Below are 12,853 nucleotides of genomic sequence, written 5' to 3' on the forward strand. Positions count from 1 at the left end.
TAAAAAGGAAGAGGCTGGCTAGGGTGAACGTTGGTCCTTTAGAGGATGAGAAAGGGGAGCTAGTGGTAAGGGATGGGGATATGGCTAAGGCCTTGAATAACTTTTTTGTTTCTGTCTTCACGGAGGAGGACGTGAATAATTTGCCGGGTGTTAGCGATGGAAAGGTGGTAGGAATGGAGGGTCTTAATGACATTACTGTTACTAGAGAGGTGGTGCTCGACAGACTGGAGGGGCTGATTGTGGACAAGTCCCCAGGACCGGATGGAATGCATCCGAGGGTTCTGAAAGAAATGGCGGAGGTTATAGTGGATGCCTTGGTGGTTATTTTCCAGACGTCGCTGGATTCCGGGGAAGTGCCGGAAGATTGGAAAACGGCTAATGTTACGCCGTTGTTTAAGAAGGGTGCCAGGCAAAAGGCGGGGAATTATAGGCCGGTTAGTTTAACGTCTGTGGTAGGTAAAATGTTAGAATCTGTCATTAAGGAGGAAATTGCGAGGCATCTTGAAGGGAATTGCTTGATAGGGCGGACGCAACACGGTTTCATTAAAGGGAAGTCGTGTCTGACAAATTTACTGGAGTTCTATGAGGATGTGTCTAGGGCAGTGGATAGAGGAGAGCTGGTGGATGTGGTCTTTCTGGATTTTCAGAAGGCGTTTGACAAGGTACCTCACAAGAGGTTATTGCAGAAGGTCAGGGGACATGGAGTTGGGGGTAGGGTGTTAGCGTGGATAGAGGATTGGTTGTCAAATAGGAGGCAGAGAGTGGGGGTCAATGGGTGCTATTCGGATTGGCGGTTGGTGACTAGTGGGGTGCCCCAGGGGTCGGTGCTGGGGCCTCAGCTATTTACCATTTATATAGATGATCTGGAGGAGGGAACCGAGTGCAGGGTGTCGAAATTTGCTGATGACACCAAGATTGGGGGAAAGGCAAATTGTGCGGAGGGTGTGGAGAGTCTGCAGAAGGATTTGGATAGGCTGGGCGAATGGGCCAGGAAATGGCAAATGGAATTTAATGTTGGCAAGTGTGAGGTGGTCCACTTTGGTAGGAAGAATGGTAGGAAGGACTATTACTTACGTGGCGAAAAACTGCAGCAGGCGACAGTGCAGAGGGACCTCGGGGTCCTTGTGCATGAGTCGCAAAAACCCAGCTTGCAGGTGCAGCAGGTGGTCAGGAAGGCGAATGGGATGCTGGCCTTCATAGCGAGGGGGATTGAATATAAAAGTAGGGAGGTCTTGCTGCAGCTGTATAGGGCATTGGTGAGGCCGCAGCTGGAGTACTGTGTGCAGTTTTGGGCGCCGCACCTGCGCAAGGATATTTTGGCCCTGGAGGGAGTGCAGAGGAGGTTTACTAGGCTGATACCGGAGTTGAGGGGATTGAGCTATGAGGAGAGGCTGAATAAACTAGGCTTGTACTCGTTAGAGTTTAGAAGAATGAGGGGAGATCTCATTGAGACGTATAAGATGATGAATGGGATGGATAGGATAGAGGTGGAGAGACTCTTCCCGCTCAAAAAAGACAGTAGGACTAGGGGGCACAGCCTCAAGATAAAGGGGAGGCGGTTTAGAACGGAGTTGAGGAGGAACTTCTTCACTCAAAGGGTGGTGAATCTCTGGAATTCTCTGCCCATTGAAGTGGTGGAGGCTGCCTCGCTAAATATTTTTAAGAAGCGGGTTGATGGGTTCTTGATAAGAGAGGGGATTAAGGGTTATGGGGAGAGGGCGGGAAAGTGGAACTGAGCCACAACAGATCAGCCATGATCTTATTGAATGGCGGGGCAGGCTCGAAGGGCTAGATGGCCTACTCCTGCTCCTATTTCTTATGTTCTTATGTTCTTTACTGCCACGTGAGGCAACTCACAATATAGTGTGTATCAGCTAGAGTCCGGGGTGTGTGATACCAATCACCCAATTTTTATAGCTTTAGTTTCCACAATGTGAAAAATACACATCTCTCCCAAGATGTTTGCAATCAGTCATAGATAAAAATTCTTCTTTCTAACGTTCAGTTTGTTTATCGTCAATTCTTTTCCAAAATAAATGAAAGGCGGAAGCTCCACATGAACATGGAGTATCACAGAGGTAAAGTTCTTCATATATTACCAAACAAACAAAATAAAGCATGCTCAGACAAACTCTGATTAATTGTTATTGGGAATATTTTGCAAAGCTGACTACTGCACCAGGAGGCCAAAAGTACAGATCTGCGGTCACTCATATTGATGCCATGCTTGAAATGCACACAAATACACATCTACAGCACATGCCAGAAGCAAATGCAAAAAACAGGCATGTATAAGCAGCATTGCTCTGGCAGTGAGTTTGTCTCACCAACCTCTTTCACTTGCTTTCCAGAGGTATCCCTCACTTTAGTAATAGGTAGAAAAGATGAAAGGAAAGGAAAAAAGAACCAACAGTGTAGATGAATATACTGTTCCACATTAACACAAAGAATTACACACTTTCATGCAGACAACTGAATAAGAGGATAAAAACAAAGTTCTGCATTGTCTTAAGATTAAATACCATCATTTGTGTACAGAAATGTATTTATTGGGGTTTTCTACAGTGCTGGAAAAATAATTGAGTGCCATTTGATATCTATCATTCACCAGAGTAGACAGATGAGATTTTAACATCTCAGCTCAAGGGCACTGTTTCCCAATATTTTAGTACCTCCCTGGCGATGCATTGGGATGCCAGTTGGGCATAATGCAGACCTTGTCCAGGCAGAGCTCAAGCCATCAAGTTTCTCACTTAGCTATCAAGTGAACCAATTAATATTTAACAGTAGGCAACTGTTACTGTGGGGCATTTATTGCAACATAACTTGTTTTTTATGGAAACTTTTTCTTTCCATCTTGACCCCACACACTGATGGGCATTTTCTTTGTGTTTATGTTGAGACAATCTTGCAAAGGGAATTTACCCAATCCCTCTCCATAACCTATCAAGATCCTATCTATTCAGAGCCTATCATAACCTATCTATTCAGATCTACCAGTTTAGAGTGCTATAATCTATAACTGGAAACACACAAGATTCATATTTGTAACTGTATATTTATAGCTGTTTTTTTCTCTTAGAATTTTGAGTAAAATTCTGCTCATATTGGTGTTGTGTTGAAGTAACTCATTCATCATTCATCTATCACCAATTTACCTAATGTCAGATACCGCTTAAATCTAATGTAGTTCCCTTTTGACTCAGCAATTTAACTGAAATCATGCAATGAAAACAGAACTAATATTCAATTCTTCTCTGATTGGTAATAGAGTCCATTGAGTTTTGTGTGATGACAATAATCTGCCCCTCAATGTCAACAAAACAAAAGACATACTCATCAACTTCAGGATGGGTAGTGGAGGGCATGCCCCTGTCTACATCAATGAGTACAGTTTGGAATTTGGCTGACAGATGCAAGTTTTTAGGTGCCCAGATCACCAACAACTTGTCTTGGTCTCTCCAAGCCGACAATATAGTTAAGAAAGTCCACCAACACCTCTACTTTCTCAGAAGACTAAGAAAATTTGGTAGGTTCACCACCACTCTCTCCAAGTTTTACAGATGCACCAGAGAAAGCATTCTTTCTGGTTGCATCACAACTTGGTATGGCTCCTGCTCTATCCAAGACTGCAAGAAACTACAAAGTGTCATGAAGGAAGCCCAATTCGTTACCCAAAGCAGCCTTCCATCCATTGGCACTGTTTATACTTTCCACTGCTTCAGAAAAGCAGCCAGCATAATTAAAGACTCCATGCACCCCAGACATACTCTCTTCCACCTTCTTCTGTTGGATAAAAGGTACAAAATTCTGAGGACATGTACCAACTGAATCAAGAACAGATTCTTTCCTGCTGCTATCAGACTTCTGAATGGATCTACCTTGATCTTTCTCTAAACCCTAGCTATGAGTGTTCTGCACTCTCTCCTTTCCTTCCCTATGTATGCTATGTTTTGTCTATACAGCGCACAAGAAACAATACTTTTCACTGTATACTAATGCATGTGACAATAATAAATCAAATTAAAAACATTTTGCAAATTTGAAATTTCATGGCTAACTCCTCCATTAATTCTGTACATACATAATATTAATGCTCGCTGCAGTTTAAGTCTTAATAATTAGAAAAATCTTTGCTGTAATTAGTAACAATTGAAGTTGGAACAAACCTTCACTGCGCGAGTGATGGGAGTCACTATTTGACATCTAGATTTTGTGAACTGAAATTTACAATTTAGTGAGCTACGCAGTGAAAACATTTCTGTGTTTCTTAGGCTACTTGCCAAATAAGATCCTGCAAATTTGATAAAATGGGCAATTTTTCCAGTTATTTGATTCTAATATATACCAATAACAAATGCTTTCATCTACAAAAAGAAAATAGGTAATTCTGCAGGTTGTGTGACCCAATATGCCTTCAGCTCATAAATCACAAAATGACAATTAACTTTGTTCTATGTCACTGCTTTCAAACTCAAGTAACACTAAAACCTTGTCAAAGAAATGAATTGCTGTAGCAGGAAGAAAAACTCTATTGGACGGAATTCTCGATCTGATACATATTACAAGGGCAACTGTTCCTGCAAGTGAATTTAAGGAAGTAATCCAATCTAGGAGTACATGTAAACCATTCCAGCTTCACGAGAACCCCTAGATTAGATGGGATATAACTTGAGATATGTTGGAAATATTTGTGGGCTTCAAATGGAAGCAAAGCGAACTGATTTAACAGCAGGAAATACTGTGCCCAGTCTTATCAGGCACCCAGGTGCACACCTGAAATATTATATTCAACATATTAAGTGCCTTAACACCAACTGAAGGGCGTCATTTTCAAAACTTGTTCCTGATGAGTGAGACAAGACATTAGGTCTCACACAGTCAGAATTCTGCAGCAACCCTTGCGTCAGCCAATAGTGGAGCAGGAAGAGCAGCAGCATATCCCTAACTCCAGAGGCATCACAATTCACCTGCATCTCCAGGAGAGGTTGGAAAAATTTGGTTTGTTCTCACTGGAACAACAGAGGTTGAGAGGTGACCTGATAGAAGTTTACAAGATTATGAGAGGCATGGACAGAGTGGACATTCAGAAGCTTTTTCCCAGGGTGGAAGAGTCAATTACTAGGAGGCATAGGTTTAAGGTGCGAGCAGCAAGGTTTAAAGGAGATGTACAAGGCAGATTTTTGTTTTACACAGAGGGTGCCTGGAACTTGCTGCCAGGGAGATAGTGGAAGCAGATACAATAGTGAGTTTTAAGGGGTGCCTAGACAAATACATGGATAGATGGAATAGAGGGATGTGATTCCTAGAAGGAAAGGGAGTTTTAGTTCAGTTGGACACCATGATTGGTGCAGGCTTGGAGGGCTGAAGGGCCTGTTCCTGTGCTGTAATTCTTTTTTGTTCTTTGTTCTTCACTGCTCCAACACCTTCCTCTCTATACTTAGTTCAGGGTTGCTGCCAGTGAGGCAGGTGGCCAGCAATTGGTTTTCTTTGTCAGATAAGTCGTCAATGGAGATGTGACCAGTGTAGGCAATTCACCCCAATTATTCAGAGAATGTCCGAAGATCAATTGTTATTGATCCTTGGGTATGGGGCTGCAAATAGATCCAGATTAATTTCTACCCTATTGTTTTGAATTTCATTCATCAGTGACTATTGGGTTTCCTTTAACTCAAATGCTACTTTTAATCTCTTCAAATGTACAACAACATCCTTCATATCTCCTTTAACAGCACACACAGCAATGCTGCCTCTGCTTAAGAAACAAGATTATTAGGACTAATCACAGACGCAAGCAAAAAAGACCAGCACCTTCTGGCATTTTACTTTTGAAAAGTTTTTAATTAAGCTAATGTTTGCTTGTAGACTACTCTCACTTTCAACCAGCATGTACAACTGTAAAAATCTTAAGCATGCACCAATAATTGATAACATTTCATGCAGCTACAGTACTCACTAATCTGCTCACACAAGCTCATTCTCGCAAAACTATACTAAGTAATCACCGAGGACTTGTTCAGACATGTGAAGATGTACTTCCCATCTCCATTCTTACAGGGAATTACCTGCAAGTGAAAGAAAAATTGGACCTACTCCACACATTTAGCAAAACAGCACTTTTATAGCAAATAAAATACTATATGTTACTCTTCACGATAAGATATTAGCTTCATGAAAGAAAACTTACCAGACCTTTTACAGAAAATACGCTATCCCCACACGGTAATACCAATCACCATTACATAAATCATTTATAGGGAGGTAGTCTACAGTGTGGCATCGGCTGCTCTGCATGGATCGAACAGCTGCCTAATTCATTCCAAAACACAAGAGCCAGCATGAAGAACAGAAGAAAATCCCTCTGGGGAAGCAGGGATTGAATCCTCCAGGAGTGCTATTTGTGTCTGCTTATTTCAGATAATCTATCCTCCCCTTACCCACTGTTCCAGTAAAGGAAATTAAAACGACATTAACAACACCGCAAAGGCAACTGGATAAAAATACTGCTGTTGTTAACAGTTTTATATTTGTTAAAAAAAAGTTGGCACTTGAATTGAGGATCAATTCTTAAATGCTTGATGGTTTAATTTCCTCTGCAAATGCTCTTGGTTAATACGCCCCTGCTAAATCCCTTTTGCGCTATCTTAATGACTGTTTTAATTATGTACATTAAGTTTATGCAAATACATTAACCCGTATGCTACCATGAACATGAAGCCTCAGAGCAAATTAAAAATACAAGGAACTTCTTTGATCCACTGATAAATGCATTGCTCAATGTGGTAATCAGCTGATCTGTTACCACTGGCTTCAATGCCACTTTTCTATTTAGAGCAAGCATCATCCAGAATTCCTACTCCTAGCTGCCATTCAGTTACTTGTGTGTTTATATCCTCTCTTTATATATCTGCAAATATAATCAAGCATCCTGATGATGCTCAGACACACAAACTGATCATCTGAACAGGTGGTTTATGAAGCTCTGGTATCTCAACAGACATACTATAATGCCAACAATAAACATAATTAAAATCTAATTTTGCTTCTACTCTTTTCTATGTGAAATTGGCTCACAATCAATTAATTTTCCAAGCCGGAGGTCTCCCAAGGATTCATCCTTGACCCCTTCCTTTTTCGCATTTATATGCTGTCCCTTGAAGGTATCATTCACAAAAAATAATCTACGTACAAGATCATGAAGGGCATGGACAGAGTGGATAGGGAGCAGCTGCTCCCCTTAACTGAAGGGTCAGTTCCAAGGGGACATAAATTCAAGGTGAGGGGCAGAAGGTTTCAGGGGGATGTGAGGAAAAACTTTTTTTTAACCAAAAGGTGTTGACAGTCTGAAATGTGCTGCTTGGGAGGGTGGTAAACAAAACAAAGAACAACCTAGCACGGGAAACAGGCCCTCCGGCCCAACGAGCCCGTGTCGCCATCTTAACAAAGCATTTTTCTACACCTACCTTGACCCGTGTGTATGCATATGGTACCCCCATTGGAAACCAGATTCAGGGGAGAATAGTTTAGGGACAATTTGTTACACCAATCAGCCTAAGAGCACATCTTTGGGGTGTGGGAGGAAACCGGAGCGCCCGGAGGAAACCCATGCAACCACAAGGAGAATGCGCAAACTCCCACAGACACCGGCCCAAATCCATGTATCTGCACAGCTAGCAGTGATATTCACTGAGCTGTTGTGGTGCCCATCTGCTGGTCCAGTTTTAAGCACACACAACGACACGAAGTACTAGGCCACTCTCGAAACATCCAAGAGCAGCCCACGCACAACCCACCGTGTGCATACCCCTCGTTAGACAACAAGGTGGACCGACACACCTGCAGAGTAAAAGAGACAAAACATCAACATGTAGCATTAGATTTCCAGTAACGTCCCGAGGCTCTGACCCTTTTTAAAACTGTCTCCTATAACCCTCCATCCCTGTTTCACTCATATGCCTAAGTAAACCTTAAACAATTCCAGCGTGCCTGCCTCCACCATCTTACATGGTAGTGCATTCCATACCCCCATGACCCTCTGTGTGAAAAACCTCCCTCTAGTATCCAAATTATACTTCTCCCCCCTCACCCTTAGCTCATGAACCCTCGTGATATTTGTCTCCAATCTAGGAAAAAGCCTGCCACTGTTTACTCTATCTATACCCTTCATTATTTTATACACCTCTATCAGATCCCCCCTTAATCTCCAACTTTCTAAGGAAAAGAGCCCCAGCTTACCCAATCTTTCCTCATAATTCAGTCCTTGCATACCAAGCAGCATCCTGGTAAACCTCCTCTGCACTCTCTCCAAGGTCTCCACGTCCTTCCGGTAGTAAGGTGACCAGAACTGGACGCAGTACTCCAAGTGCGGTCTAACCAACGTTCTGTACAACTGTAGCATTAGACGCCAGCTCTTATACTCTATACCCCTTCCTATAAAGGCTAGCATTCCGTAAGGTTTCTTCGCAACCTTCTCCACCTGGGTTGCCACCTTCAGAGACTTGTGCACTTGCACTCCCAGGTCCCTCTGCATTTCTATACTCTTAATTGGTCTATCCTTTATCATGTAGCTCCTCCCTGCATTATTCCTTCCAAAATGCATCACCTCGCATTTATCAGGATTAAATTCCATCTGCCATCTATCTGCCCAATATACCAGCCTATCTATATCCTGCTGTGTCACCTGACAATCCTCCTCACTATCCGCCAATCCTGCCATCTTGGTGTCATCTGCAAACTTGCTGATCACACCACGTATGCCCTCTTCCAAGTCATTTATATATATTACCTAGCTTGACCCGTGTGTATGCGTATGGTACCCCCATTGGAAACCAGATTCAGGGGAGAATAGTTTAGGGACAATTTGTTACACCAATCAGCCTAACAGCACATCTTTGGGGTGTGGGAGGAAACCGGAGCACCTGGAGGAAACCCACGCAACCACAGGGAGAATGCGCAAACTCCCACAGACACTGGCCCAAATCCATGGAAGAGAAGAGGTCCCAGTACTGAGCCCTGCGGCACACCACTGGTGACAGATCTCCAGCTAGAAAAGGACCCTTCCACTACTACTCTCTGTCTCCTGTTGCCTAGCCAGTTTTCAATCCATCTAGATACCTGTCCCTGTATCCCATGTGCCTTAACCTTTTCTACCAGTCTACCATGAGGGACTTTGTCAAACGCCTTACTGAAACCCATATAGATGACATCAACGGTAGAGGCAGGCTGCCTTCCAACCTTTAAAAAGAACCTGAATGAGTGCTTGGCACATCATAACATTCATGGGCTAAGTACTGATAAATGGGATTAGGTGGGGGGTCAGGTGTTTCTCATCTGTTGGTGCAAACTAGATGGGCTGAAGGGCCATATAAAAAAATGACCATACCCATTTCTATCTGGTCAAATACTTCCTGACCGCCATCTGCTTCTGCGTTGCCAGATTGTTGGTCCAACACTGAGCATTGGATAAACACTGACTTCTTGCAATTAAGAATCGGGAAGACCAAAGCCATCTTCTTTGAGCTCCACCACAAGTTCTGTACCCTCAGAACTGACTTCTACTTCCTTGTCTGGTCACTCTCTCTGGCTAAACATAACTTAGGAATTATAACTGATCCATCACAGAGTGCCTGCCTTCTACCTCTATGAGGTCACAGACATCTACTTTGGAAACTCATCCATGTCTAATTAATGCTCTCCTGGCTAGCCTATAATGCCTCCACCTTTTAAATTTCAGCTGATTCAAAATTTGCTGTCCATACCTTGTCCCACATCAAATCCCACTCATGTCTCTACACTAAATTAGTTCCCAGTCCCATAATCACATGTGAAAAATTAGCTTCCTTATATCGCCATGGCCTCACACTTCCCTATCTTCTCCAATCCTTCAATCCTCGATCTCCCCAAGACTCAAACACCTGCCACTTTTAGCGTATCCCTTTATTCTACAACTGCTGACAAATCTTCACCTCTCTTGGCCTCATGCAGTGGAATTCCCTCCCAAAATCTCTACCTCTACATCTCTCACTCCTGCTTAAGACACGGTTACCAAACATTACTCTCTCCTTTCTGTCCTTTTACTGTGTAAAATGTGGTTTTTAAAACAAAAAAAACACAATGGGGCCACAAAAAGGAAACAGAAATCAGAGCAGAATGGAGCCTTTATGAAATAAAAGAGCATGCACAAGAATACCAAGAATGGGACTGACAATTGGAACTTAGAGTGACATGGAGAATAGATGGACAATGCTGCCAAACAATGAGGAGGTCAGAGTCAGGTTGCAGGACTAGCAGAGGAGCAAGGAGTGGGCAGTTTGAAGATGGGGCCTTGTTTAGTCTTTTAAATACTTACCCAAGGCCAAACAGCAAAAACCCAGATCAAGCAGACTGCAGTTTGTCCGGATGAGCCAGGAGACTGGTGCCTAGATCTTTGTTAAATTAGTAAGCTACTTCCAAAGCAACACAGAATTGATATTGTCAAGGGAAGTGATAAGATACTGAAATTCCATTGAAAGTGGGGTCCAAAGTTCAAACCCATAAGTTTGAGAGTACAGGCTCAGTAGCTGGGCGATGGAAGACACATATTCCACAATGTGACAAGATGCAAGTTCAAAATGACGCAACAGCAACATTTAATGGAACATACTAATAGTAATTTGGAATGGGAAATACAGACAAAAATGTACAACCAAAATAATAAAAAAGGAAGTGAGTTTTGTGGATATGTCATGACAATGGGAATTAAGAAGTGTGAATGTAATCCTGGTGTGAAGTGAACAGAAATGGGGTGTTTTGGGGTAAAGTGTGCAATGCTAATGGGAACTCCTTAAAATTCATTCACAGGATGTGGGCATTGCTGACTGGGCCAGCAGTTATTGCCCATCCCTGAGGGCATTTCAAGAGTCAACCACATTGCTGTGGCTCTGTAATCACATATAGGCCAGACTAGGTAATGTCAGCAGATTTCCTTCCCTAAAGGACATTGTGAACTCCTGTCATAATTATGGTAATATTTAATTAAGTGCAGCCAAATAAGTTGGGGCATCAATGAAACCAAATTGGTTATTTAGTACTGCATTTTGTACTGCATTAATATTTTAAGCTTAGCATGTTGTTGTGAAGTAGTTTTAGCTTTGCATGCAGTTTAAACTTGTGAAGCACATGTCAGGTGAGTAGGCTCAGAATGACTCTGAAGCAAAACAGAAGAGACAGACACTGGGCAGATCTGGCAAAGTTCTCCTGCCCTAAAATCTGGCAGGAATGCAGCTGAGGCTTTGAGAGAGTTTGGCTGAAAGCTAGACACACAGGGACAGCCTAAGCTACCAATTTATGTGAGGCTTGCTTAGGATGGAATCTCTGTTCACTCTGGCAATTCTTCCTTGCACCAGAATGGCTGCTCCAGTGTGGCTGGTTGGCCAGGGATCACTACATGCTTGGTACTATGGGTGGAAGGTGATGGAAGTTGGATGTGCGTGTGATGAGGGAAGAGCAGAAATCTGTGCCTGACCCTGGCTCTTGGAAATATTTTGATCAACTGGGCTCGCAGCATAAAGATATGCAGCAAATCTTTATCGCAACTTCAATTGCCTTTGCTGAAGCTAGCTGGTCCCTGAGATACATACATCATCCAAAAAAATACTAATTACAGAACCCTCATCTGATCACCCATGATCTAACAGAACAGTGGAATAGGCTCAAGGCGCTGAATGATGTCTTCTGGTTCTTATATTCTTGATCTTGGGTACTTTGTGCCATGGCCAACATTGGAGGCTTTCCACAAAAATGTTACTGCCCAATATTTGGATTTAAGTTCTGGAGTTTATAAGTCTTAAATTTTCATAAATATACAACTGCTCTGTATGTGTAGTACTATGTAGTTATGAATAAATCTATTTCATACTTGTAATAAAATACATAAAAAAGACAATAAAACCTTCACATAGTCATTTACAATGTTCGCCAGAGAAATCACAAATCCCTGCCATCGCTGAGATTCCACATGCACAGAAATATTCTCCAAACATGGTCTGTAGCCGATTATTTCAAAATACTGCTGATGTTTAAATCTTTGCCCATTTCCCCCCTCTCCATCTCCTCTTAGTAAGGTGCTGAGCCCTGTCCATACTTGGGCATGGTTCACTGACAGCCATTCTTACACTGACATCCTTCACAAGTGAACTGAACGGAAACAGATTTTCAGCTGAGAGTAAGAACGACTGAGTGTTATGTGGGGTGGATTTGGTGGGGTGGATTTGTTGGGGTGGAAGGCAAAAAAAATCACAACTAACTCTGAATGGAGCCTCACCATGCATTTACACATAAGCACTTTCGACCAGTATCAGAAACCTTGTTCATTTTTCTCTCGCTAAACTGTAATTCAATGACAGCAATGGTAGCACTTTTCTGTTAGAGGCTGGGTCCATAGAATCCCTTCAATACAGAAGGAGGCCATTCAGCCTTTTGAGTTTGTACTGACCTCAATGCCACACAGGTCCAATCCCTTTAATCCCATCCACTTATCCTGCTAGGCCCCTAACAGTAATGTTTTATTTAGCATGGGCAATCCACTTAACCTGCACACCTTTGGGCTGAGAGAGGAAATCGGAGCACCCAGAGGAAAGCCATACAGACATGGGGAGCATGTGCAGATTCCACACAGACGTTGACCCAAGCGGGAATCGAACCCGGGTCCCTGGCGCTGTGATGCAGCAGTGCTGACCACTGTGCCACCTTGCTGCCCTTCAATTGGTCTGGGCCAGTCACTGTGGCTTTTCTGGTCTTTAAGCTTCAACTACTAAGATCAGGAAGCTGATGAATTTTTTTGGTATGAATAAAACACAGATCAGAGTCACAGTGG

The 12,853-nt window shown here is 42.8% G+C and overlaps 1 protein-coding gene across 10 annotated transcripts in view; it reads right to left on the minus strand.

Annotated features, from left to right (window-relative positions):
- dmd (dystrophin) overlaps positions 1-12,853 on the minus strand; it is a 1,714,977-nt gene that overhangs the window by 6,001 nt on the left and 1,696,123 nt on the right. Inside the window, exon 81 of one of the 10 annotated variants that reach the window (XM_080203927.1) lies at positions 2,332-2,363. The exons of the other annotated variants lie outside the window; for them this stretch is intronic. Within the exon in view, the coding sequence (XP_080060053.1) occupies positions 2,332-2,363 (32 nt within the window). The remainder of the gene's footprint in view (positions 1-2,331; positions 2,364-12,853) is intronic. 10 annotated transcript variants of the gene reach the window in all.

Source organism: Carcharhinus amblyrhynchos, chromosome 15 (assembly GCF_965287045.1).
Source record: "Carcharhinus amblyrhynchos chromosome 15, sCarAmb.v2.hapA, whole genome shotgun sequence".
In the NCBI taxonomy this organism is placed as follows: Eukaryota; Metazoa; Chordata; class Chondrichthyes; order Carcharhiniformes; family Carcharhinidae; genus Carcharhinus; species Carcharhinus amblyrhynchos.